Consider the following 27,595-nt stretch of genomic DNA (forward strand, 5'->3'; position numbering starts at 1 on the left):
CTTGGACTGCAAGGAGATCCAACCAGTCCATTCAAAAGGAGATCAGTCCTGGGTGCTTATTGGAAGGACTGATGCTAAAGCTGAAACTCCAATACTTTGGCCACCTCATGCGAAGAGTTGACTCACTGGAAAAGACCCTGATGCTGGGAGGGATTGGGGGCAGGAGGAGAAGGGGACAACAGAGGACGAGATGGCTGGATGGCATCACTGACTTGATGGACATTGAGTCTGAGTAAACTCTGGGAGTTGGTGATGGACAGGGAGGCCTGGCATGTTGCAATTCGTGGGGCTGCAAAGAGTCAGACGTGACTGAGCGACTGAACTGAACTTACGTGTAACACGTATTGCATGTAATAAAATACACAAGAATATAAAATGAAAAAGGAACTGTGGCTAAAATATGGTAATAAGGTATATTAATAGTAAAATAACATTTATTGAGGGCACACAGGTAAGTGGGTGTGAATGACAGTGATGTGATCCAATGTAATTTAACTTGATTAACAATCAGAATGCCATCATTTTAAATTCCATAATGTGGTTGAATAGCCTGATGACTTATTGCCTGCCGACAGTTTGGTTCCCCCTCAATTCACAACAAAAGCAGTCCCTAGACAAGGATTTTGTTTTTTAGGGAGAGAATCCCATGAGGCCGCAAGAGAGTGGGGAAGTGAGAGGGAAGGGTGGAAGGTGAGAAACAGTGAGAGAATGCGGAGATGGCTCCTACAGGGGCCACCTGAGAAATACCTTGGTTCTCACCGAGGCGTGAGGAGAGTTACCAACCCACCAAGTGCTGGCCCTCACTGGTAAGGACTGCCCCGCCTGGCCCACACGCCGCCCAGCAGGCTCTGTGTCCAGATGACACTTGCAGAAGTCGCTGGGTTTCGGAAGTGCAGGTTCCCCAAAGCTGGAGGAGCTGCAGGTACAGACAGCATGTGCTGCATCTGCTGTGCCTGCGTTATGAAAATGATCTTCTAAGCCCTTACAGAGCAGCTTTGTTAGGTAAGTGAACATACAGTTAATTTTAACTAAACAGCTTACATTTAAATGATTACACCCTTGAGAACACCCGAGTCCATTGTTCTTTCCACTTTTCCTACAGGATACCTCAAAAATACAAGTGACATAAGGCAATATGATATACGAGTAGAATGAGTGATAGGGTCAATCTGAATATCAAATATTGATATGACTCAATCCTTTCTTAGATTAGATCTATGAATCAAGGTTCTAAATTTTTCTTGCTCCTTCACCGCAGGCTACCTCGTGTGCCCCTGGAGGTGCATGCCAGGGGCCATTTCTGGTGCTTTCTGGCCGTTACTGGACCAAGGGATATAAAACCTTGTCCAGCTCTCAGCTGGCAACGTTTCAATTCATTTCAGGGTATGTCTGACCTATTCTAAACGGGTAAGAAAACACAAGGAATGTGCAATTATACTATAGTTTTAGTATTTGCCTCTTACTTAACAAAGGTAGGAGGAGAAAGAGGTGATAGGACCAGATGGCTGGATGCCATCACGGACTCAATGGACACAAGTTTGAGCAAACTCTGGGAGATGGTGAAGGACAGGGAAGCCTGGCGTGCTGCAGTCCATGGGGTCACAAACAGTTGAATATGACTGAGCAACTGAACAACAACTAACAACAAGTTACTTAACAAGAAAGATGAAAATTTCAACCTTCACAGAATTCTCTGAATGGGTATCTCATTTCCCCGTGATTTAACAATTATACAGAAACCCAACCACTGCGTCCTGGGATTCAGTATAACAGACCAGAATGCTCTGACTTCCCGTAGTCTTGGGTGTGAACGGCAGATTGGGTAGGCTCCTTGCTTTCATCCCCTTTACAGAAATAACAGCTCCATAGAAACATTTTCCAAGTTCACAGCTTCTTAAAGGAGTTACATATGAAAAATCAGAAAGGCGTTTCAACTTTCCTAAACAAGTATTTAACTGAGTTCCAGAAATGTGACACAAAGTTAGAAAACTCCATTTTATTTGGACTGAAATGTGTATCTTATGTATTTAGTTTTAAAACAACTTAATATAGTTTAACTATTATTATCACTCTGAATAATCTTCAACAACCCAGGAACAGAACAGTCTAAGGTTCCAGTTTAAGAACTCCATTCTGTGTAGAAACGTGGTTATGTTAGATTCCCTTAGAGTTTAAAATTTTAGAATCAAATCATTTTAGCCTATTAAACACTTTTTAAAACTTCCATAATATCTGACAAAAGACTGTTTTAAGATACACATCAACAAAACTCAACACCACTTTCTCCGATAGTAAAAAAGTGTTTTTTTAAATTGTTACTTTTTAAATGACGAGAAACTAAAGAAAACTGGTTGCCGGCTTTAGAATCATTTTGTTTGGAGAAGAGGATTCTACGCTTCACCACCTGCTGCCACGCCTTACAGAGATAGGGCCTATAGTCCACATCCACATCACTCAGGCGATTAAAGGCACAGAAAGGCCCTTCCTCCGGGTTTGAGGCTTTCTGCATTATACTTTGTGTTGTTGCAAAGAGAACCAAGCGATACTCGTTTACAAGCTTCTCTAAGAGTTGAGAGCACTTCTTCAGAGTCGACTCCTGTAAGTTAACACTTTCTCCTCCGTTCGCGCGGTCTATCCAATAAAAAGCTGACAGGCTATCCAAAATCAAGAGGCAGACAGAAGGATGACTGCAGAGCATGGTTTGCAGCGAGCACAGGGTGAGGAGTAACTGGGTGCTACCACCGCAGTACAGCAGAAACAATCGGCCAAGGCAGTGGCGCACTGTTTCTTCAGAGCTCTGGGACAGCCGATGCTCCAGAACCGTCACCAGCCGGAGCATATCAAAGTGGTAATCTGTATCAATAAACACGACTTCTACTTCCAGTCCCCCTTCCGATTTCGGAAGTATACATCGTGCTGTCAGATGATAAAGCATTTCTGTTTTTCCTGTTCCTTCTGCACCATGAAATTCAAGAATATCACCTGTGTAAAATTTAAAAATGTCAGTCAAAAGGCAGCAGCACAATAATGACAGAATACAAAATGAAGTCTGCAAAAAATGTTTTTTATAAAGACATTTATGGAAATTTTCTCTTTTGAAAGAAAATCTAAACCCATTTGGCCAAAAGGAATTTGTATATGCAAATACAAATAAAGAAATTAAACGTAAATCATTACATTTCACCTCTGAAAAAGGTGTTGGTTGTTAATTAGCACCAAGAAAATTTGACAAACAAAATGAAATGGCTGAAATGGGCCTATGGGCATCTCCTGGAGATGAGTCCTCATACGTTCACAAGTGCTCTTACAGCACTGCGAATAAAGTGCCTTAGACCAAGCATCTGTTAAAAAGATACTGACTACTGGTACCCATTTCTAGTCATTAATTATCCGGTTTCTCCTTTTTCTTTAAGTGTAAAACCCCACTTTCGGGGAAAAAGCAATGTGCACAGCTTAAAAGCAATTTTCCCAGTCTTCCTTGCAAAGAGAGGCCACCAGATACCACAGTGTAGCCACAGGTGGGTGTCTGCTGGGGATTCCCAGTTGTGCTGGCCTGACATGGGCGCCACTTCTGCTCTGTTGCTCCCTTCTCGGAGGTGACAGCTATCTGGAAACAGCGAGGACGACAGGTACACACTGCAGAGGGGAGGCCCCAAGGAGGATGGAGCAGGAAGACTAGAGGTGCCCAGGACGTGGATGACAATACAGAACCCTGCATACCAGCCATGCACAGCCAGCCTCCACACCAACATGAAGAACATAAGTCATGAGGCTGGGCTTCTGTTACGTGCAGCTGAAACACTCCCTAACAAGGGCTTCCCAAAGTGGCTGGCCTTCTGGGTGGAAGGGCTCTTGACTGTGCAATTTCACGCACACAGGCAGTAGGGCCCACAGCCCTCAGGCCCTCAGTGCCAACTGCATCCCCGGGGGAAACACCTTGCACGTTTCCATACTGCCTTTAGTTGCCATGTGCTGTATGAATACCGCTCGACACTGTTTCGTTGAAGTGACACCTGCATTGTGAGTTATTTTCCGAGCGTTATAAGTCAGGGTCAACTACTCCGAAGACTCAAATCTCTTTCTTGGCAGGTTCGAGTAACTCTCGTTTATTGAGGACAGCACAAATGAAACACCTGGGGAAACTGTCCTGCCGCCAGACTTTCAAAATCCACTCAAAATGGGCTTTTCCATTCTTGCCTATTTGCCATTCACTTTACGGCTGAACAGTATAACTAGAAACACCATATTAAAAAGGCAGTTTCTTAGGCTCTAACCCAACTACAAGGTCTGTCTGAGAGTCCAGTTACTTTATTTCCTGTTATTACTAACAAACCATTGTATGTTGGAACACTCATAAATAATCTGTAAGAAATCTAGCAATCTGCCACCATACCATATTTAAGTAGTATAAAACTTCAGCCAAATTTTACTATAATCTTATATACAATTTGCAATTCAAATTTTTTAATTAAAAAGATTCCCCTCGCCCCCATTCCCAAGATTTCAGCCTCAGAGAGTAAAATTATCTTCACATTAACAATTGTTCACGGATGCTCTTATAGTGACTAAAATTATATTCAGTTATATTCAACCCAGAAGTTCAGGTTGCTCCCTCCTACCATACAGCTAAGGAAGAACTAAGTGGAAATCCTCCCCACACCCCCAAATAAAGTCTTTTATCGCCCTATATTATAGAAAGAGAATAAACTACGTCACTAGATGAAGGAACATTAACATTGAGCCAACATTAACGATGGGGAAGGAAAGGTGAAAACACAGCCTAGCAAGGTTAATGGGAAAGTGGCTGTGAGGACACAGCGGGCCACGCAGAGGCGTGGTGGGGAGATAACAAGCAGACCACACACATGCGCCTCTTTTTCCTGGGAAGTCAGCCCACAAGGCCGAGGAGCAGCCATCAACGCTTCCACAGGGCTTTCCAGCAGAAAAAGGGAATCCTAATAACACTCAGAGGTAGGAAAAGCTAACTTGATCGTCGATCATCATTACATTTACAAGGCATGTTATTTCTGATGATTTACTTGATAGATTTCTTGTTCACTACTTTAAGGTGGGGACTTGAATACTCTATCCTTAGTGCAGAGTACAGTATCTTTTGAATGCATTTCATTGGATTCTTTTCTTCTTATGAACGTCTTGAAAGAAATCTAAAAAATGAAAATGTAAGTTCTCATTCCATGCAGAAAGTCAATTTTGGAACACAGCATTTTGAAAGGGAGTAGGTGTGGTAGGGAGGCACAGGTGGGGTGTGGCTTTGGTTAGCAGAGTGGGCAGGTGTGAAGCCCACTGACAAAGGCGTGGAATGAGGGGCCAGCACCAGAGATAAGCCAGGACAGGAGCCAACGGTTCAGGGCCGGCTCAGCCCCCGCCAGCTGCCCCTGGGCCAAGTGTGCTGACGCTTCGTTTCTATCAAGTCTTCGGCCTCCTTCACTTACTCAGAAGGTGAGGGGAAACCTAGCGTAGTGACTTAAAAGTTCTCAAAGACAGGCTTGGAAGCACCATGTAAAGAAAGAAAAAAAAAACCTGAGTAGAGAGTTGAGTAGAGAGTTTTAATCCACATATCACATAAATATTCTAACAAGAATTTAGCTTTCAAAATGGTATGTTAAGATGTATCTCTAGGTGTCAAAAATAAATATACCCTACGGCCACTAGGATTCAAGATTCATGACAGTAATAAGAAAGAGAGTAATTTAGGAATAAGCTACATAGAAACGAAGAACAGAAAACTCTTTAGGGGAGTGGGAGTGAACCTAAGACAGAGGCCGAAACTCGGCCGAAACTCAATTCTCAGGACACACCCACAGTTAGAGGAGCCAGCATGAAAGCAGGTAAGACAGAAATTTCATAGGGATAGTACTAAGTAATGGTAAATGCAGCAGCAAAGTTCTAAAAATGAAAAAACAGCCGGGGAGAGGTGAGGAGCAGATCGCTGGCCTGTCCTGGACAGTAACCTGACTGCAGTAAATGTATGGTCTGCAAAAGCACCTTTAACACAAACATTATTTTATGAGCCAAACTTTAAAACCAGAGATACTCAGTCTGCAACAGCACCACAGGGAGCAGTCACTGTCTTTAGAGAAGAGCAGGATGGAAATCAGCCTGGAGGAAGGGAGGCATACATGAGGAACCAGAAAAATAACAACGGTTTAGGCTCGTTTAAAGAGTAAAAGTTCAACAGCAATTTCATGTGGCTGGAGAGTCAAATGCAGGTAAGGTAAGATAAATGTAACATATTCTGAGGCAACAGAGGAGGGACTCCGCAGGGAGCTAGAAACCCATGATACTGGTGAGAGGGTAACTGTGAGACCTCTCCGGATGTTTTCTGGAGTTCTCAGAACAGAGGGAAAATGACAACTTTGCTAAGTATTTTCTTGGATAGAGTGGTGGGGCTCATAAACATTTTTTCAGTGTAATTCAAAAGAGTAAGGCTTTGAGTGCACTCTCCTACAAGATCTAACGAGGCTTTCTAAACCCATGCATTAACTGAGACCAGCCGGTGTGGTGTGAATATGGATTCTTCATAGCCCTGGTTCAGCATGAATGAAACTGAGGCAAAGTTTAAGGCTATCTAAGAGACTGTTAGGTAGGTAGAAGCACTCTTCCCCTTTTACAGATTAGCAGCAAAGTGAGGGGGAAAAGGGCATTTCTAACAACTGGGTAAGTAAAATCTGCCAACTTGGAAATTAAAGATGAATATGATCATTAACTTCTTGAACTAGATTCTCTACAAATATGTTTGTTTAATGATGAGCTGAAATAAATTTCATTGATTTTTATAAACATTTACTACCTAATCATAAGATCAAAAATAATATTCAAACATAATGTTCTATAGAGAGACATGGTCCTTTTAACTGCATCTGAAACACTATCTCATAAGTTTCTGTGAGCTGTTAAGAGAAATCTTGCCCTAGTCCAGTCAAATTACTGAGTATGACAACTGGTAGTTAAAGAAAAAACCCAAACCAAAAAAAAAAAAAAAAAAAATCACCTCTACAGTTTGACAGTTGACAAGTTAAACTAAACCAGAAAATCTGGATGGTTTGGCCTTGATAGTTACCATCACAAATAGAATGCTGTAAGGGGTTTGGGTAACAGATTGTCAGAGTGAGTTTACGAATCTAAAGAGCCTTCAAAATAAGGAAAAGAGAGAAAAGCCAAAAAATACATCCTCTAGGTACCAACTTACTTCCTTGGTGGCTCAGACAGTAAAGAATCTACCTGCAGTGCAGGAGACCTGGGTTTGATTTCTGGGTTGGGAAGATCCCATGGAGGAGGGCATGGCAACCCCCTCCAGTATTCTTGCCTGGAGAATCCCATGGGCAGAGGAGCCTGACAGGCTACAGTCCATGGGGTCTCAAAGAGTCAGACACGCCTGAGCGATCATATAACAACTGTGCTGAATTTGCAGAGCAATCACTATAGCACTGAAGAGATAATGAGTTTGCATATGGTACTGAATAACTGCTATCCAAAAAAAGCATTAAAAACATTTCACAACGGTATTGGAGATGCTTGTAACCCCTCAATCTCTTACTGCTTCAAAATGAACTTCCCTGTAACACTTTCTGTTAAAGGGCTGTTGTTGATAAATAACCCTTATAATCCTAGTTTTATGTCTGCTGTTGCTCTAAAGAGTATTCATCTAATCAGATATTTTTTTCATCTAACTAGTTTTATAGCTCTAAGATCTATCATAATTTTAAGTAAACTTTTTTGTTAGTGACTGAACATAATGGTGTTTTGTAAAGTTTCTATAAACATAACATTCAAATGTATAAGCTGTGCTTCGAATCCATGTTTTAATGTCAGTTCCATAAGGTTCAACGTAATAATATCCTTTCTGATAGACTAAAAAGATAGTTGAATCTTTTGTCTAATATGTTTGATCAAAATTTGTCATTTATTATTGACAGTTTAGAATTTTTTTGACTAACACATATGCTCTATAGGAAACACTAAAAGGAGTCCTTCAGGATGCATGAAAGGATAGCAGTAGACAGTAACTTAATTCCAAATGAGCAAATAAAGAACATAGGTAAATATAACTATATAGGTAAATATAAGAGTTATGTCTGTTTTATAGTTGTAATTATTTTTTCATCTGATTTAAGAAACAACTGCAGTAAGTAATTTTAATGATTTTAACTAAGCAAAATTTTAAGTATGAAGGGCATATACTGTATAAATGCATAATTTATTACAGCAAGAGGAAGGGGACAGGAATGGAGCTATATGATAGCAAAGATTTTTTACAAAAAATATAGAAATTAAGATGGTATGTAACCCATACTAGTTTGTTATAAATTAAGATGTTGACTGTAATCCTGAGGGTGATCATGAGGTAACTAACTCAAAAAAGGTAAAAATAATGACAAGGAATTAAAATTATACACTAGAAAATATCTATTCAACACAAAGTGAAAGTGTTAGTTGCTCAGTCGGGTCTATTTTTTCTTTACTTTTTTTGTGTCCAACTCTTTGAGAACCCCATGGATGGCAGCCCACCAGATTCCCGGTCCATGGAATTCTCCAAGCAAGAATACTGGAGTGGGTTGCCATGCCCTTCTTTAAGTGATTTTCCTGCCTTGGGGATCGAACCCAGGTCTCCTGAGCTGCAGGCGGATTCTTTACCACGTGAGCCACCACTGAAGCCCATTTAACAAAAAAGACGACAGTAAAGGATGAACAGAGGAACAGACAGCAGAATGGCACCCATAAACCCCATCGTAACTAATAACAAATAGATTCAACAGTCCAAACAAAAGGCAGAGACTGACAAAAGGGAATAAAAAAACATGATCCAACTACAGGTTGTCTACAGCGGGCATACTTTACAACCCAAGTCACAAGGTTGATACTAAAAGGACAGAAGAAGAAATAGTATGCAAGCGTAACCAAAAGAGACTAGAAGCGGCTAGCCTGTCACCAGACAGAATACGTCTCCAGAACTTTATCACCTCCCGAAACTGAAAATCTGTACCCAGTAAACAATTCTCTCTTCCCTCCCCAGCCCCTGGAAACCACCATTCCACTTTCTGTTTCTATGGATCTGACTATTTTAGACTCCCCATATAATACAGGGGATTCAGGAAGTATTTTTCTTTTCGTGACTGGCTTATTTCACTAAGCATATCCTCAAGATTCATTCATGCTGTAGCATGTGTCAGAATTTCTTTCCTTTTGAAGGCTGAATAATATTCCATTCTGTGTACAGACCACCTTTGTTTACATCCATCCATCTGTTGACAAGCACTTGGGCTGCTTTCTTCTCTGAGCAATTACTGTGAATAGTGCTGCTATGAACACAGGTATGCAAATAATACCTATTCAATACCCTGCTTTTGATTCTTTCCGACTGTATACCCAGAAGTACAATGGTAGTTCTATATTTTACTTTTTGAGGAACCCTCAAACTGTTTTCCATAATGGCTGCACCATTATGATCCCACTTTTATGATCCTAACATTTTATGATCCCATCAATAGTGCACAATGGAACTAACCTGCTCACCGCCTCACCAACACTTGTGAGTTCGTTATGATAGTAGCCATCTTAAAGGGTGTGAGATGACAAAGAGAAACATTTTACAATGATTAATAAGTCAACTCATTGATAACCTAAAATAATGATAATAAACATATATGTGCCCAATACTACATGAAACCCACAAAAACTGACAGGGATAAACAGACGATTCACCAATAGCTGGAGACTAAAAGACTAAAATATCCAACTTTCAATAACGGACAGAACAACTAGACAGAAGATCAGCAAGCAAAAGGACACTTGAACACCACTAAAAGCCAACTAGAACTGAGAGACACCAATAAAACACTTGGCCCAGCCACAGCAGACGACACATTCTTCTCAAGCACACATGGGACATTCTCCAGGATGGACCGTATGTTTGGCCAGAAAACACAGCTCAATAAATTTAAACAGACTGAAATCACAGAAGTATGTTCTCTGATCAGAAAATAATGAAAACAGAAATCAGTTACAATGATACCAAAAGCCCTAAATCTTTTCGACCTTGGATTAGGAAATGGCTTCGTAGCTTTGACACTAAAGACAAGAGCAAGAAAAACTGGATAAATTGGTGGACTTCATCCAAATTAGTAACTTTGTGCCTTAATGGAGAAAAGAAACTACAAAACAGGAGAAAATAAACTACAAAACAGGAGAAAATATCTGCAGATCACATATTTAATAAAGGCTTGTAGCTAAAATATATAAAGGACTCACCTCAATAATAAAAAGACAGCCCAATTTTATAAATAGCCAAAAGATCTGATATTTCCCCAAGTTACACACACAAATTGCCAAAAAGCACATGCAAGGATGCTTAACACCATTAGCCATTAGGGAAATGTAAATCAAAACCACAATGAGGCATCACTTCATTCTCACTGGGAAAGCTATAATCAAAAAGACAGACAATAGCTGTTTGCAGGATCTGGACAAACTGGAACCAGTACACACTTCAGTGATGGAGACAGGTGAAGTGTGGGTTTCCCAGCAGGTGCTTTAGACAACAGCCTGGAAATTTTGCCAAAGGTTAAACACAGAGCTACCATACAACCCAGCAGCTCCTCTCGTAGGTATTACCCAAGAAAACTGAAAATATTTCTCCAGAGAAAACCTTGTACACAAGATGATCATAGTAGCGTTATTCTTCAGTTCAGTTCAGTTCAGTCGCTCAGACATGTCCGACTCTTTGCGACCCCATGAATCGCAGCACGCTAGGCCTCCCTGTCCATCACCATCTCCCGGAGTTCACTCAGACTCACGTCCATCGAGTCTGTGATGCCATCCAGCCATCTCATCCTCGGTTGTCCCCTTCTCCTCCTGCCCCCAATCCCTCCCAGCATCAGAGTCTTTTCCAATGAGTCAACTCTTTGCATGAGGTGGCCAAAGTACTGGAGTTTCAGCTTTAGCATCATTCCTTCCAAAGAAATCCCAGGGCTCATCTCCTTCAGAATGGACCGGTTGGATCTCCTTGCAGTCCAAGGGACTCTCAAGAGTCTTCAACACCACAGTTCAAACGCATCAATTCTTCAGCGCTCAGCCTTCTTCATAGTCCAACTCTCACATCCATACATGGCCACAGGAAAAACCATAGCCTTGACTAGATGGACCTTAGTCAGCAAATTAATGTCTCTGCTTCTGAATATACTATCTAGGTTGGTCATAACTTTTCTTCCAAGGAGTAAGCGTCAAGAAACACCTGAAGTAACAGGCAAATTTGGCCTTGGAATGCGGAATGAAGTAGGGCAAAGACTAATAGAGTTTTGCCAAGAAAATGCACTGGTCATAGCAAACACCCTCTTCCAACAACACAAGACAAGACTCTACACATGGACATCACCAGATGGTCAACATCAAAATCAGATGGATTATATTCTTTGCAGCCAAAGATGGAGAAGCTCTATACAGTCAACAAAAACAAGACCGGGAGCTGACTGTGGCTCAGATCATGAACTCCTTATTGCCAAATTCAGACTTAAATTGAAGAAAGTAGGGAAAACCACTAGATGTTTCAGGTATGACCTAAATCAAATCCCTTATGATTATACAGTGGAAGTGAGAAATAGATTTAAGAGTCTAGATCTGACAGATAGAGTGCCTGATGAACTATGGAATGAGGTTCGTGGCATTGTACAGGAGACAGGGATCAAGACCATCCCCATGGAAAAGAAATGCAAAAAAGCAAAATGGCTGTCTGGGGAGGGCTTACAAATAGCTGTGAAAAGAAGAGAGGCAAAAAGCAAAGGAGAAAAGGAAAGATATAAGCATCTGAATGCAGAGTTCCAAAGAATAGCAAGAAGAGATAAGAAAGCCTTCCTCAGTGATCAATGCAAAGAAATAGAGGAAAACAACAGAATGGGAAAGACTAGAGATCTCTTCCAGAAAATTAGAGATACCAAGGGAACATTTCATGCCAAGATGGGCTCAATAAAGGACAGAAATGGTATGGACCTAACAGAAGCAGAAGATATTAAGAAGAGGTGGCAAGAATACATGGAAGAACTGTACAAAAAAGATCTTCACGACCCAGATAGTCATTATGATGTGATCACTAATCTAGAGCCAGACATCTTGGAATGTGAAGTCAAGTGGGCCTTAGAAAGCATCACTACGAACAAAGCTAGTGGAGGTGATGGAATTCCAGTTGAGCTATTTCAAATCCTGAAAGATGATGCTGTGAAAGTGCTGCACTCAATATGCCAGCAAGTTTGGAAAACTCAGCAGTGGCCACAGGACTGGAAAAGGTCAGCTTTCATTCCAATTCCAAAGAAAGGCAATGCAAAAGAATGCTCAAACTACCGCACAATTGCAAATTCTCCAAGCCAGACTTCAGCAATATGTGAACCATGAACTCCCTGATGTTCAAGCTGGTTTTAGAAAAGGCAGAGGAACCAGAGATCAAATTGCCAACATCCGCTGGATCATGGAAAAAGCAAGAGAGTTCCAGAAACACATCTATTTCTGCTTTATTGACTATGCCAAAGCCTTTGACTGTGTGGATCACAATAAACTGTGGAAAATTCTGAAAGAGTTGGGAATACCAGACCACCTGACCTGCCTCTTGAGAAATCTGTATGCAGGTCAGGAAGCAACAGTTAGAACTGGACATGGAACAACAGACTGGTTCCAAACAGGAAAAGGAGTATGTCAAAGCATTATTCTTAATAACCAAAAAGCAGAAACCACCCAAATGGCCATCAACTGATGAATGGATACAACAGAACATTAGTCAATAAAAAGGAATAAACTACTTGATGCGTGCTACAGTATAATAAATCTTGAAAATATGAAGCAAAGTAGACATCAATGACAAAAGACCATATACTGGATGGTTCTAACGACATGAAATGTTCAGAAAAGGCACATCATTGAAGCAGAAAGTAGATTAATAGGTGCCTGGAGCTAAGGGATATGAGAGGAATTGAGGAGCGACTACCAACAGGCATGGGTGTCTTTTGGGGGTGAAGAAAATGTTCTAGAACTGACTGTGCCAACAGACACATAAGTGAAATTTGTACACTTGAGTGGGTGAACTGCATCCCTTTAAAGCTATTACACTGGGAAAGAAAAAACACACACACACATCTAAGCACACCACCTTCTTTTTTAAGTTTTCCCTAGTGGAGAAGTGTTCGTAGAATAAGTGGGTATCATTTTCCCTATTGTAAAAATATTCACAGAACTACCAAGTACCTAAGAAACTTCCTGTGATCCTCAAACTTGTAAGGAAACAATAAGCAACAAACTCCCACAATTACTGTGCTGGGATAAGAGAGGTTGTTTACACGGAAGACTTACTGAAGGTAAACCAGGCTCCATCTCAGCTGGCAGACAATGAAGGCTAAAAAGCGAGCCGCCATCATCTCTGTCCCAGTTTTTAATTTCATGTTTAATCTATGTAGACTCTTGCTAGAAGTGTGAGTGTATATAGGAACTTGTGTGTGTGGGTGTGTTAGTTGCTCAGTCATATCCAACTCTTTGCAACCCCGTGGTCTGTAGCTCACAGGCTCCTCTGTCTATGGAATTCTCCCAGACAAGAATATTGCAGTGGATTGCCTTTCCCTTCTCCAGGGGATCCTACCAACCCATGGGTCGAACCTGGGTCTCCCACATTGCAAGCAGATTCTTTACCATCTGAGCCACCAGCGAAACCCATGTATGGATATATGTGGGGGGAAAACTTGTTTTATAAAATTTAATTTATGACACTATATTTTGGCTTGAGACTGTGTTTTTACCTTGCACAGGTGACTCTTCATCAGCAAACAGATGTGGTTCTATTTCTTTCAAGGAACTTCTACCTTCCAGTCGGGCAAGGAGCTTGCAAAAGGCAGGAAAAAAAGAGAGAGAAGGAAAATTTATTATCTAAAAATTTAAAATCCAACACATACACACATAATCCTACAAATCAACATTCATACAATTTACCAAAAGTCTGTAAGAAACTTTTCATCAGCATTTTGAGGATTTGGAGGAAATTATGAAATAGAAAATATAATTTAGCAGAAAAGTTGTGTTCATTTACCCAGAATATACTTTATTTTTTACATACCAAGTACTCTTGGTATAAAATGAGTCTCTGCCTTCAAAGAAGCCGATAGCATAGTTTGGGACACAGAATCAAACTAATTGCACAGTATTTACCTTCCTTACTTGCTATAATTATCTTTCTCACTATGCCTACCACACTTGTCATACAGATATCAGCTTTTGTCTGTCCCTTATATTGCCAGCTCCTTATCTGGTGGAGGGGATGGGAAGGGAAGGGACAATGGAGAAGAACTCTCCCTGAGAAGCTTCAAATACTTGAATCTGTGAACAGGGCACATAGGCAGGCATAGCTGGCAGATGCAACATCAGCCAAGATTAAAAGGTTATAAACAGCTGTGTGTAGGTAAACTGTAAGGAGATCTGAAATGCCAGAGGTTACGGCACAAAACAGGTAGGACATAACGAAGTCCTAAAGAACAGAAGTCAGATCACAGAAGATCTTGGATGTCACCTTTATGAGTTTGCTCTCTCGTCTGTAGATTAGAGCAAGGGGTTTTCAGAAGCAATGAATAGACTTCCCTGGTTGTCCAGTGGTTAAGAATCCGCCTGCCAACACAGGAGACACAGGTTTTGATCCCAGGTCCGGGAAGATCCCACATGCCATGGAGCAACTAAGCACAGTTACCGAGCCTGCTTGCCTTAAAGCCTGTGCTCTGCAACGAGAGAAGCCTACACACTGCAGTGAAGAGTAGCCCCACTCACCACAACCGGAGAAAGTCCGTGCGCTGCAACAAAGATCCAGCACAGCCAAAAATAAATCATAAGTTTAAAAAAAAAGAAGCAATTTACAACAGTTAAGAGTAGACAGAACCTGACCCACTAGATCTCTGGGCTTAAGGTTTCTCATCGGTAAAAGGAAGAAAAAAACAGTATTTCCTTCACAAGACTGCTAAGGATTCAAAGTGTTCCAAGAGAAACTGATGCCTAGAGTGGTGGGGTGAGGGGCTGGAGGCGGCTCAACCTCAGTTATTGGTGGGCTGACTATGTCCACAGGACAAAGCCCCATGAAGACTCTGGACAGCAAAGTCCAGGTGAGCTTCCTCGGCTGGCACACTGTCCTCGCTGTCGCTGGGGAAAGCTAGCACTGACCACCCTCCACCAGGACAGGACAACTGGAGGCTCCCTATTCGGAATTCTGGACTTTGTCCCACTGTCTCTCTTCCCTGGGCTGATTTCAATGTTTCCTTTTGCTGCAGTAAACTATAAGTGTGACTAAGCTTTCAGTGTATTCTGTAAGTCCTTCCAGCAAATCACTAAACCTGAAGGTAGCCTTGGGAACCATCAAACATGCAATTAACGTCTGAATGAGTGAGGGGGTGAGGACCTGGAACTCTGCAGACGGAGTCTTGGGGACTTCTCCCAACTTCACACACAAAGAAAGCACTTCTGCTGCAAACCGAAACACAGTGGGTTTTCTCTAGGAAAAGCACTTGTGTCATTATCTGAGATGGATACTTTTTCACAAAACACTTTTATTTGAAGAATGACTGACAGACAAATTATGATTACACAAACTTCGGTATCTGTCAGACATCTTATTGAAAATGAAGAAAGTGAGCCTATCACTTTAAGGAAAAGTAACTGACGGTATTTGCTGCCAATGATAAAATGTGAATTTTGGAAAACTTTTATCTACTACTGTGAGCTTGACAGCATCCCAATACTTAAGGTACTGGTGAAATCACTGGTGATTTTAACAGGTGTGACTTTGGGGGGCTAATTATTTAACAAACGTGTAAATACTTGGAAGATCTACATAACTCAGTGAACCACCATTTCCAAATGACCAATCACTGGGTAAAATTCACTCCCAGACAGTTTACAGTTAAGATAAATCAATGGATTGTAACATATGAAAAGTCTACTGACATAATTTCATATTCTACAATGCAATTAACTTCACTACTTGTCAAGTTTTGGTATACTGTCAAGGAAGAATATCCACAATTATCCAAAAATACTCCTCCCTTTTCCAACTCTTTCTAAGAGCCGAGACGATCTTCACAAACTTTAACCAGAACAACATATAGTAATAGATTAGATACAGAAGGAGAGATGAGAACCCAGTTAACTTCACTCTTCACTACCTTTTTTGTTTAGGAAAACATAGCTATTTTTCATAATAATACTTACACAAATAGGCAATATTAACAACATATACAAGTCATCTGATGGGATGAAGTATCTTCCAAACCCAATTAGCTGCAAAGTCACACCCAAGTAGAAAATACCCTAAATATTTGCCATAAACCTGACCATTACATAAATTTAAGTGAATGATGCCCAGATTTGAGGAGTTGAAAGAAGCAAGGTGTAATCAACCTAGAGCTTCAGAAGGGCAAAAAGTAACTTAAGCCAAGGTACAAGGAATCCAACTAAGTTCTGCTTGGCAGGACAGTTTAATTCCTTTAGGGAAGATGACCACATCAGGCAAACAGAGTTTGGTGATGGCAGCTATTAAGATAATTAAACTATTTCTCTTGATTCTCTAAGCAACCTTTCTGAGCCCAAATTTCCTAACTGGGAAAGAATACATTGAGGACACAATCTTCATCTATTTGGCACTTGCACTAAAATTGTAAATAAACAGTTTTGGCATTTGGTTTGTAAATCAGTATCTGCCAGGTTCTATCATCATAACAATATCTATCTAAAAACAACTACTATTTGTACTTGCTGTGGTATCAGTGGTACATAACTTATATACATTATCTCTTTTAATTGTTACATTAACTCTATTTGTTATCATTCTGCTTTTCAGATGAGAAAATGAGTCAGGATTTCACCAAGATGTCTGGCTCCCAAAGCCTGGAGTTCTTCCCCTGTGCTACAAAGCCTCAAAGTCTGTATCACTGAGTCGGACAAAAATTTGAGTGCAGGGACAACAGTTTTTGGACTTCCTCAGCTGAAGGTCAAACCAATCTAAGGTCCTGTCTAAACAATTACCTGGTCTCTCTCAACCATCTCTCGTAACACACCCTAACATCACAAGGATCCCCAAATGTTTTCTTTCAACAGCACAATCAACACTGGAGCAACACTACAAAGGGGGTAATACTTAATTATACAAATATCCATTGGTAAATATTCCAGTTGAATATTTACAGTAAATAGTCCAGTGAATAAGTTGCTGGGCATACACAGATACAACAGACACAGTTCCTATCCTCAAAGAATTGAATGGGGCAGAGTCAAAGGGTTAAAGAATTCAAGAAAGTATTGGAGGTGCTGTAACAGAAATGACATGGGGCTCTGTGAAGGCACTGAGTCGTGTCTGACTCTTTGAGACCCCATAGACTGTAGCCCGCCAGGCTCCTCTGTCCATGGAATTCTCTAGGCAAGAATACTGGAGTGGGTTGCCATTTCCCTCTCCAGGAGATCTTCCCGACCCAGGGATGGGACCCAGGGATCAAACCTGGGTCTCCCGCATTGCGGGCAGACGCTTTAACCTCTGAGCCATCAGAGAAGCCAATCAGTGTGAAAGGCTACTTTAATTTTGAAAGAGATTCAGCATATAGTTCTTTCAGGCACATAAAAAATGTTCATTGATAGAGAAATGTCCTTTCCCTATACTCTCAAATACTCTAAGGCCCAGACTATTGAATGAATGAAAACTCTATACATTCCTGAGGGCCACCTCCTTCCAGAAAGCTATTCCTATACTTCAGAACACATCACCAGTCTCCCTCATCTGGATGTAAGAGCTTAAAGGAGAGGGCTCTATCTTGGCTCACCACCAATTCCAAAATGCTTTACATCTGGCACAAACTTAGTAGCTGCTTAAGATGAAGGTAAACAGGGCACAGGGAGGTAGAACTGGGCAAAGCCTGGAGTAAAAGGATCCTTAACTACACAGATTTTCCTATGTTTGGACAATCTATGCAAAGTTCTACAAAAGTCCATGAGTATTCTTAGTTATTGCTAAAGTTATTAATAGTCACTAACAAGAGTCTGTTTTATAGGTGATCGTATACCTTCAAGGTATATGTTTATTATATATGCTTATTAAGTAGAATACATATCATAAAGATGTTTTAAAGCATCATTTCATTTTTATGGAGAAGCTTACACTAGAGCAGGAAGGGGAGCTTAAAGATCAAATTACCAGAAATGAATGATATTAAGGCAAACACACATATGTAATTGTCATTTGGATAAAGGCTCATTTCCCCTGACCTTTTGTGATGAAATCTGTTTGCAGATGGACCCAGCAGCACAGTTTCAAACCAGTTAAGTGTGAAAGTCCATCTACACTCTAACCCAAATTTTCACCCCCCCTCCTTGCCTGGAGAATCCCAGGGACAGGGGAGCCTGGTAGGATTCTGTCTATGGGGTCTTACAGAGTCGGACACGACTGAAGCGACTTAGCAGCAGCAGCAGCAGCAGCTGCCCTATAACAGGCTTGGATTTTCATCTACAAACTGAATACAATTTTTAGTAGTTTTCCTGCATATACAATATATAAAGGAAATTTACTCCAGGCAAGTATGTGTAACTATAATAACACAGAAAGAGTTTCCCAGGTGGCTCAGCGATAAAGAATCCACCAATCAATGCAGGGGATGCAGGTTGGATCCCTGGGTCAGGAAGATCCCCTGGAGAAGAAATGGCAACCCACTCCAGTATTCTTGCCAGGGAAATCCCATGGACTGGTGGGCTATAGTCCACGTGATTGCAGAGTCAAACAGACTTAGTAACTAAACAACATATAACATAAAGAGACAAGCTGGAACATGTAGGAAGGCAAGGAAACAGCATCTATGTTAATATGTATGTGATCAGTGCAAAATTTGGCCCTTATCATGGAGTCCCTTAAATCAGAGGACTAATTCTTTTCATTTATGAAATCAGGCTCTTCTGCTACTTAGAAAATTCAACTGCCCTTCAGGGCAGAGTACTAGGCCTGGCTCTTCAATAAAGCTTTTGTCTAAATTACATGGAAAAGACAGCTGTTACTCAGATACTAAATAGTACAAAAGCTCAACATTCAGAAAACGAAGATCATGGCATCTGGTCCCATCACTTCATGGCAAATAGATGGGGAAACAGTGGAAACAATGTCAGACTTTATTTTGGGGGGCTCCAAAATCACTGCAGATGGTGACTGCAGCCATGAAATTAAAAGACACTTACTCCTTGGAAGAAAAGTTATGACCAACCTAGATAGCATATTCAAAAGCAGAGACATTACTTTGCTGACTAAGGTCCATCTAGTCATGGCTATGGTTTTTCCAGTAGTCACGTATGGATGTGAGAGTTGCACTGTGAAGAAGGCTGAGCACCAAAGAATTGATGCGTTTGAACTGTGTTGTTGGAGAAGACTAGTGAGAGTCCCTTGGACTGCAAGGAGATCCAACCAATCCATTCTGAAGGAGATCAGCCCTGGGATTTCTTTGGAAGGAATGATGCTAAAGCTGAAACTCCAGTACTTTGGCCACCTCATGCAAAGAGTTGACTCATTGGAAAAGACTTTGATGCTGGGAGGGATTGGGGGCAGGAGGAGAAGGGGACAACCAAGGATGAGATGGCTGGATGGCATCACGGACTCGACGGACCTGAGTCTGAGTGAACTCCGGGAGATGGTGATGAACAGGGAGGCCTGGCGTGCTGCGATTCATGGAGTTGCAAAGAGTCGGACACGACTGAGCGACTGAACTGAAATAATACAATTCCATTGTTTCTAGTATATTCCCTGAGAGTTACTGCCTTTCACTAATGTTTTAAAAAGCAATCATCCTATAAGAAAAATATATTAAAAGTCAGGGGAGAATTACTATACGTACTTAAGCAGCATTAATTTCTAGCAAAATAAAGACTAAATTTTAATTCATGACATTCCACAAATTAGTAATTTCATTAAATGTACAGTTAAGACTTCACTAGTAAGTTATTATCAGACTGTGCTTCAAAATTTCACTTAGAAAAATCAACTATACACAAGACCTCAGAAAGAGATAACAAAGCATAGACTCAAAACTGCAGAACCTTAACACTGGAGAACACTCCCTCCCCTGGCCTCCTGCCCCGTTTGTGAGGGACTCTGCTGGAGAAACACGTGAGGTGTATTCTCCTATCCTCTTGTTCTCTCTTCCCCAGGGAAGGAGGGATTTTCCTAATGGATTATTTTAGAGATGCACTAATCAGCCTGTTCTGGGGTCCTGAACAGCTTGTCTACAGGAAGTGCACCTTCTGCCTTTCTAGTCTAGGAGGGGTGCTTAGAAATGAGCATTTGGCAACATGTAACCTTGAGAAAAGCACTCTTAGTGGAAGATGGAGACAGAAGCCAGATGTTGTTTAGTAGCTAAGTCGTGTCCTACTCTTGCGACCCCATGGATGCAGCCCACCAGGCACCTCTGTCCATGGGATTTCCCAGGCAAGAACACTGGAGTGGGTTGCCATTTCCTTCTCCAGGGGATCTTTCTAACCTAGGGACCGAAGCTGTGTCTCCAGCATCGCACAGGTATTCTTTACTGAGTCACTGGGGAAGACCAACTGAGCACCTGCAGTGAGCTAAATACTGTTCTAAACACTGAGACTTAAAGGAATAAACAGAGAACATCGGCAATCATGATTCTTAAATGGCAGGGGTGGGAGGTGGGAAGACAACACATGTACAATGTAAGATGTCAGATGTAAGTGTTTAGAGGAAGAAACAGGTAAGTGGAATAAAGATTAACAGTAGGAAGGGCACTTCCCTGGTGGCTCAGTGGTTAGGAACCTACTTGCTGATGCAGGGGACATGGGCTCAGCCCTCGGCCTGAGAAGATCTCACATGCTGCAGGACAACTGAGCCTGTGCGCCGCCACTACTGAGCCTGCGCTCTAGGGCCGGTGAGCCGCAGCTACTGAGGTCTGCACACTCTAGGGCCCACGCTCTGCAACACGAGAAACCACCTCAGCGACTGACAGACAGCAGCCCCCACTGGCCCCAACTAGAGAAAGCCTGCACAATGCCACGAAGACCCAGTGTAGCCATAAACAAATCTTAAAAAACAAACAGTAGAAAGGACCTCCTCATACAAGTTGGCTTGTGAACAGAAACGATGCAAGTGTGGAAGTGAGCCGTGTCACCTTCTGAGGGAGAAGTATCTAGGCAGACTCAACAGGAACTGCAGAGGCTCTGAGGCTGAGGCAGATCTGGTACATTCAAGGAAGAGCAACAACAGTGAGTCTGAAGAAGAGTGAGGGAGAGGAGATCACAAAGGCAGGAGAGGAGAGCTGAGGTTATTGGTGGGGCTGAAGGACAAATCACAGTTTGCAAATCATGTAAGAAACAGGATTCCAGGTTCTACCATGAATGATACAGGAACCTCTGGAAAGCTCTGGGCAGTAGAGTCTGCTTCTGTTTTGAATGGAGCATTGTGGATACTACGTGGAAAATACATTAGAGGAAGTGTGAACAGGGTGGAGCAGAGGCCAGTCAGGAGGTCACTGCAGTCAAGCAGGTAATGGTCACCAGGAAGAGGAACGGCTGCAGGAAAGGTAGTGAAATGTGGTCAAACCCGTGAAAACACATTGACGGCACAGAAGACAGAAGGCACTAATGAACGTGGTCTAACAGGAGAGGGAAACGTGGATTCGAGAATGACTCCAAGGTTTTTGGCTTGAGCAAAAGGTAGAAAAAAATCCACCATTTAACAAGATAGGGAAGGCAGAGGAGGGAGCAGGCTGGGGCTGGGTGTACGTGTGTGGTGGTACACCAAGGCTTCAGTTTGGGGCAAGGCTTCTCCTATTTTCTCTATTTTCTATTTTCATCCAGGAGTTAATCATGATGAACGTGATAAGTGTGGGAGGCCTATTAGACATCCATGTGGGTATCAAGAAGGTACTAGAACATGTGTGGCTAGAATTCAGGCATAAGATTGGATTTGATACCAGGTATTTTGTAGAGACAAAGTGAATTAGCTAGGAAAGCACAGGTGGATTGGGAGTCCACTTGAAGTTGATGATTATAAATTTAAAAATGAAATCGGTCAGCCTGGTTGTGATTTTCTCTAGCAATATCCAGCTGAGTGGGTAGACGGTAAACAGTAGGAAGTAGGAAGTAGACAGCTAGGTTTAACCATGGTCAGGAAAGTAGTTGAGTTCAGTCATGTCCGACTCTTTGTGATCCCATGAACTGCAGCACGCCAGGCTTCCCTGTCCTTCACTAACTCCTGCAGCTTGCTCAAACTCATGTCCATTGAGTTGGTGATGCCATCCAACCATCTAATCTTCTGTCGCCCCCTTCTCCTCCTGCCCCCAATCCCTCCCAGCATCAGGGTCTTTTCCAAGGAGTCAGTTCTTTGCATCAGGTGGCCAAAGTACTGGAGTTTCAGCTTCAACATCAGTCCTTCCAATGAACACCCAGGACTGATCTCCTTTAGGATGGACTGGTTGGATCTCCTTGCAGTCCAAGGGACTCTCAAGAGTCCTTCTTCAACACCACAGTTCAAAAGCATCAATTCTTCAGCGCTCAGCTTTCTTTATAGTCCAATTCTCACATCCATACATGACCACTGGAAAAACCATAGCCTTGACTAGACAGACCTTTGTTGGCAAAGTAATGTCTCTGCCTTTGTAGGTTAGGATGTAAAAAGACAAGGAAGTTGAAAGTACTCACAATGGAGTAATGGTAATGATGGAGCACTGATTCTGTTCTGGGTAAGAAGGGATGAAAACAGAGAAGGGGACAGATGTTGTTCTATCACTGCAAGACCAAATATTATTATTTAATAAACACTACTTGTCTTATGTAATATTTGCCTCTTGTGGCTCCACATGGGTTCACAACCTAGGCTTCAAGGCTCACCGAAGTGGCCCTCCTATGCGTCACAGCATGGTGGTGGTGGGGTGTTGTTTGGCACACCAGCCCTCTTGTGCCTCTTTGACTGCCAGCAACAGCCAGGTATGGGCCCGACGCTCCAGCACCATCCATTTTCAGGGCTAGTTGATTTGGCAGGTGAGTTGAACCTTTTCTAAGAAAAGAAAACCAGGGGATTTCCAGGTGGACCAATGGTTACAATTCTGCACTGTCACTGCCAAGGGCACAGGTCAATACCTGGTTATAGAACTAAGATCCCGTGTGCAGCACAGTGCAGCCAAAAAATAAAGAAAATCAGGCATTACTATTAATAAATATTTATCAAGTGTGTACTGTGCAGGGAATACTGTGCTTAGTGGAAGGATATGCAGAAATATAAGGACTCACCTTCTAGAAGTACAGCTGAAAGGGAACTGAGAAATTATCATCTATCACCCTCATCTTACAGCTAGAAGCCAAGGTTTAATATATGTGCTCAGCTGTGTCCCACTTTTTGCAGCCCCATGGACTGTAGCCCGCCAGGCTCCTCTGTCTGTGGGATTTTCCAGGCAAGAATACTGGAGTGAGTTGCCATTTCTTCCTCCATGGGATCTTCCTGACTCGGGGATCGAACCCCCATTCTTAGGTCTCCTGAGTTGGTAGGCAGATTCGCGCCACCTGGGAAGCCCCAAGGTTTAATAACTTATACAAAATCTCTCAGCCTGCTGCTGGCAGAGCCAAGACTAGAATCAAAATCCAGCACTCTCCATCTCAGCCTCCAAAACAATGACATTAGGAAATTTCTGGCAGGGAATTCCCTAGTGGTCTAGTGGTTCGTGTACTTCACTTTCACTGTGGTGGCCTGGGTTCAATAACTCGTTGGAAAACCGTCCCACATGCTGAGCAGAGCAGCCAAAACATCAAAAAAACACAAAAGAGAGAGAGAATTTCTGGGAAACGTCACAAAAATCCACCTTTTATTCATACTAATTGCTTCAGTCATGTTCAACTTTTTGCGACCCTATGGACTATAGCCCTACAGACTCCTCTGTCCATGGGATTCTCCAGGCAAGGATACTGGAGTGGGTTGCCATTTCCTCCTCCAGGGGATCTTCCCCACCCAGGGCGCAAACCCTCATTGGCAGGCGGGTTCTTTACCACTAGCACCACCCTTGGGACATGATAACTGGGGTAGAGAGGTTTCCAACTTTTCACTTTGTACTACTGGAATTTTCTGCCATAAGCATGTACTACTTTAATAATAAATATAATAGAAACTATCATAATAAAATTAAAAGAGAAGAAAAAGTATGTTGTACATGTCAATCAAAACTGGACAGTGAATTTTTTTATCCACCGGTTACTTTTATACTTAACAAATACTGGCATTTTTGAGAAAACTCAGCATATATCACTACTTAACAACTATATGCAAATACAGCCACTTGGTGGGTGATACTAAAATATTGCCAAAAATCTTTTCTAATGTTCAGAGGAATATAAAAGTAAAAATACCATTGCTACTGTTTAAAAGTAAGGTAAAGGACAGACTATCTACCATAAATTTCATTCCAAGGTGTGTCTTCTTTAAATCAAGGGCTCACTATGTAAGTTTTCCACTTGCTCTCTCGCCTACTAGAAATTGCACCCCCGGAATCTGCTTTAAAAAAAAATCCTCTTTGCAACTTTTGTGTTTTTTTAAGACCCTGTATGAAATGTCTTTTGCCTCCTAGTCACAAGATGTAGGGAACGTTAGCTATTTTATAATGTGGCTACTCTTGTGAATTAAAATTTTAAAGTAGCTTATGTCAGTTTCTTGGGATAGTCTGTGACCTCAGATATCTTCCTCAACACAATGACTCCAAGAAGTTCGTGTCATAGACTAATGTACAAAGAAAAGAAACAGAATCCAAATAAATTAAGCAACGGCCACAGGGTGCCCAGCAATTAAGAAAAAAAGAGGCTTGTTTAGTTGGTTTTGTTGACAAAAAGGAAAAAGAATAAAGAAGCATCCTCCCCACCCCCACCCACTCTGTACTCCAAAGTAATTCTAGTAAGGCATCTTGCTGAGGATCGCCAGGCAGGCAGACGATGTGATGAATTTTTTGTTCAGTGATTTGACTGCACTGGGTTTTCAGATACTAGCCTTGTTCTGACTGCAAAAGTCACCTGAGTTTAACCTGGGATTCAAATTATCATTTCAGTCAGTAAGCTTGTAGCTTTAGCAGTTCTTACAGGGAGAGGCGCCTCTACTCTGAAGGAGCAAGGGTTGGCAAACTATGGCCAGCAGGCCAAATCTTGATGTTTAAAAAACAAAAGGTTGGGACTCCCTGGTTGCTTAGTGATAAAAAATCTGCCTGCCAACGCAGGAGACGTGGGTTCCATCCCTGGTCCAGCAAGACCCCACAGGCCGTGGAGCAACTAAGCCTGTGTGCCACAACTATCACGCCTGTGCTCTAGAGCCTGGGGGCCACAGCTACAAAGCCCACTTGCCACAGCCACCTAAGCCTGCTGTGCGGTACAGGCCGCGCTCCCAACAACAGAAGCCTCCACACCACAACCAGAGAGCAGCCCCCACTTGCCACAACTACAGAAAGCTGGTACAGCAATGAAGACCTGGCAACAAAAATAAGATCCCCCAAAAGAACAAAAGGTTTATTGGAACAGAGCCACACTCATTTGTTTACACATCTCTGGCTGCTTTCACATTAAACAGCAGGGCTGAGCAGTCCCGACAGAGGGAATGGCCCACAAAACCTAAATACAGACTATCTGGACCCGCGCAGAAAGCTTGCTCATCAGTTTAGGGCACTGCTACCCATCCTCCCTCCTCTATAAAAGATCCTCCATAACCTGCACTGCCTACTTCTCAGGGCTGACCTCCCAATACTGTGTCCCCACCAGCTTTGTTGGGATTCAACTACAAAGAACTACTTGCACTTCCCCTAAATCAAGCGAGCATAAACGTGAAAGTCGCTTGGTCGTGTCCGATTCTTTGCGACACCATGGGCTATACAGTCAATGGAATTCTCCAGACCACAATACTGGAGTGTAGCCTTTCCCTTTTCCAGGGGATCTTCCCAACCCAGGGATCGAACCCAGGTCTCCCACATTGCAGGCGGATTCTTTACCAGCTGAGCCACCAGGGAAGCCCAAGAATACTGGAGTGGGCAGCCTATCCCTTCTCCGGGGGATCTTCCCGACCCAGGAATTGAACCCGGGGTCTCCTGCATTGCAGGCGGGTTCTTTACCTGTTTACAGCCTCCCAACCTGAGAGGCACGAGATGTTTTAGACTTACTAAAGGCAAATTCTTTTGGGGAGTTAGAAATTATTAGTATAGTGGGTTGGTTAGGAATTATATTGGTGAAGGGTTTTTCATTTGTTGTGTCAATAATTGCTGCTAATTCCCTGCTCTAGGTGGGACAAGGGTGTCTCAGGTCAAACCTCTCTGTTGACAGACTAGCTTGTGCGACAGGATTATCCATACTCCTGCCACTAAGCACATGATTGTTTACTACCTCTCAACTATAAACGGCACAGAGAGTTTTGGAGTATTTTGAAAGTCTTAATTAGCATAGGGCTTTTCTCATTGTTGAGTCAATGATTGCCGCCAGGCCTCCATATCCTTAGGCACCTGGGAAAATATTAATCAATGTATTTGGAATATAGAAAAGGAAATATAGTAGTTTTTAAGGTTACAATACTAGACTTTTTGAGTTAATGGATTTCCTCTTTTGTTATAGATCACTGTATTTTGTTATAAATCACTGTGTCCTTGCTATGTAAAAATGTAACTTTATCACTATCAGGGAAACCCAAAGGCAGAACCCACATACTTCCAACTCCCTGCCCCATGTCACCCCTTCCTTGCCAAGTCACCTTCAAAAGGTCCCTGAAACTTCAGCTGTCGCCTCCTCCTCCCAGTTAAGTCTTCCAGGTTGCCCAAGGTCCTGTAATTTGCGGTTGGCCTCCCTTCTCAGTTCTGCAATAGCGGAAGCTGTTTCCTGCTTCTGACTCTAGATCTTTCACCCGCGGCTGACACATACTAAGTGCTTGGTCCTTGCTGGTTCAATTCCTGAATAAATCCTTGCAGACCTCACACTGCTTGCGTGGCCTTGGATACTTAGGCTGGATATATATTGTAATAGCGAGAGCAGGACACCATAAGCAAAGACGTACAGAAGGCAAAGGTGGTGCCACCTACTCAGACACCCCTGTTCTAGAAAAATCTATGAACGCTCAGCCGGGCGACACTCTACTTTTCTTAGCCTCTCCTGCACACCGTGTTTGACTGCCATGCATGGGTTTGGCCCATAACGCTAGAGACTAGACAGCCCCCACTTTACACCCAGTCGTGTACGCAGTGAGCCCTCTGAGGGCCCCAGGTCTCCGGGGGGCGCAAGTTTGGGGGACGGGGCACCAGGGTCGCCGGCGTCCGGGCTCCGCGCGCCTCCTCCTCCTGAGGGCCCGGGCCTCCCGCGCCCTCTGGCCTCCCGCGCCCTCTGGCCTCCCGCGCCCGCCCGCGGCCCTGTTTTCGTCTCCCTGGCTTTCACCCCGGCGCCTCTCACCTCCGTCCCAGATTCAGCCCTATGGAAGTCACTACACATCTTCCCGGAAGCTCGGAGCACCAGCCACTCAACCTTCCCGCCTGCAGCGCCATTTACCGCCCGGTGTCTTCCCCTCAGCCAGTCAGAGACGCTGACCCTTTGA

At 42.6% G+C, this 27,595-nt stretch overlaps 1 protein-coding gene across 1 annotated transcript; it reads right to left on the reverse strand.

Annotated features, from left to right (window-relative positions):
• Positions 1 to 416: 416 nt before the first annotated feature.
• XRCC2 (X-ray repair cross complementing 2) lies at positions 417 to 27,595 on the reverse strand. Its single transcript, XM_040260528.1, has 3 exons — positions 27,454 to 27,595; positions 13,791 to 13,872; positions 417 to 2,982 (listed from the first exon to the last, which is right to left on the reverse strand). The coding sequence occupies exons 1-3, from the start codon at positions 27,490 to 27,492 to the stop codon at positions 2,261 to 2,263; spliced, it is 843 nt and encodes a 280-aa protein (XP_040116462.1). The 5' UTR covers positions 27,493 to 27,595; the 3' UTR covers positions 417 to 2,260.

Source organism: Oryx dammah, unplaced genomic scaffold (genome assembly GCF_014754425.2).
Source record: "Oryx dammah isolate SB20612 unplaced genomic scaffold, SCBI_Odam_1.1 HiC_scaffold_18, whole genome shotgun sequence".
Classification (NCBI taxonomy): domain Eukaryota; kingdom Metazoa; phylum Chordata; class Mammalia; order Artiodactyla; family Bovidae; genus Oryx; species Oryx dammah.

What these genes read in the sequence shown, in the direction of transcription:
- XRCC2 (XM_040260528.1), bottom strand. Translation starts at nt 27,492, where the DNA reads ATGTGTAGTGACTTCCATAGGGCTGAATCTGGGACGGAG. An exon ending in GGGCTGAATCTGGGACGGAG is followed by an intron (nt 13,873 to 27,453) that starts GTGAGAGGCGCC and finishes GCCTTTTGCAAG; the next exon opens with CTCCTTGCCCGACTGGAAGG. An exon ending in TGAAGAGTCACCTGTGCAAG is followed by an intron (nt 2,983 to 13,790) that starts GTAAAAACACAG and finishes AATTTTACACAG; the next exon opens with GTGATATTCTTGAATTTCAT.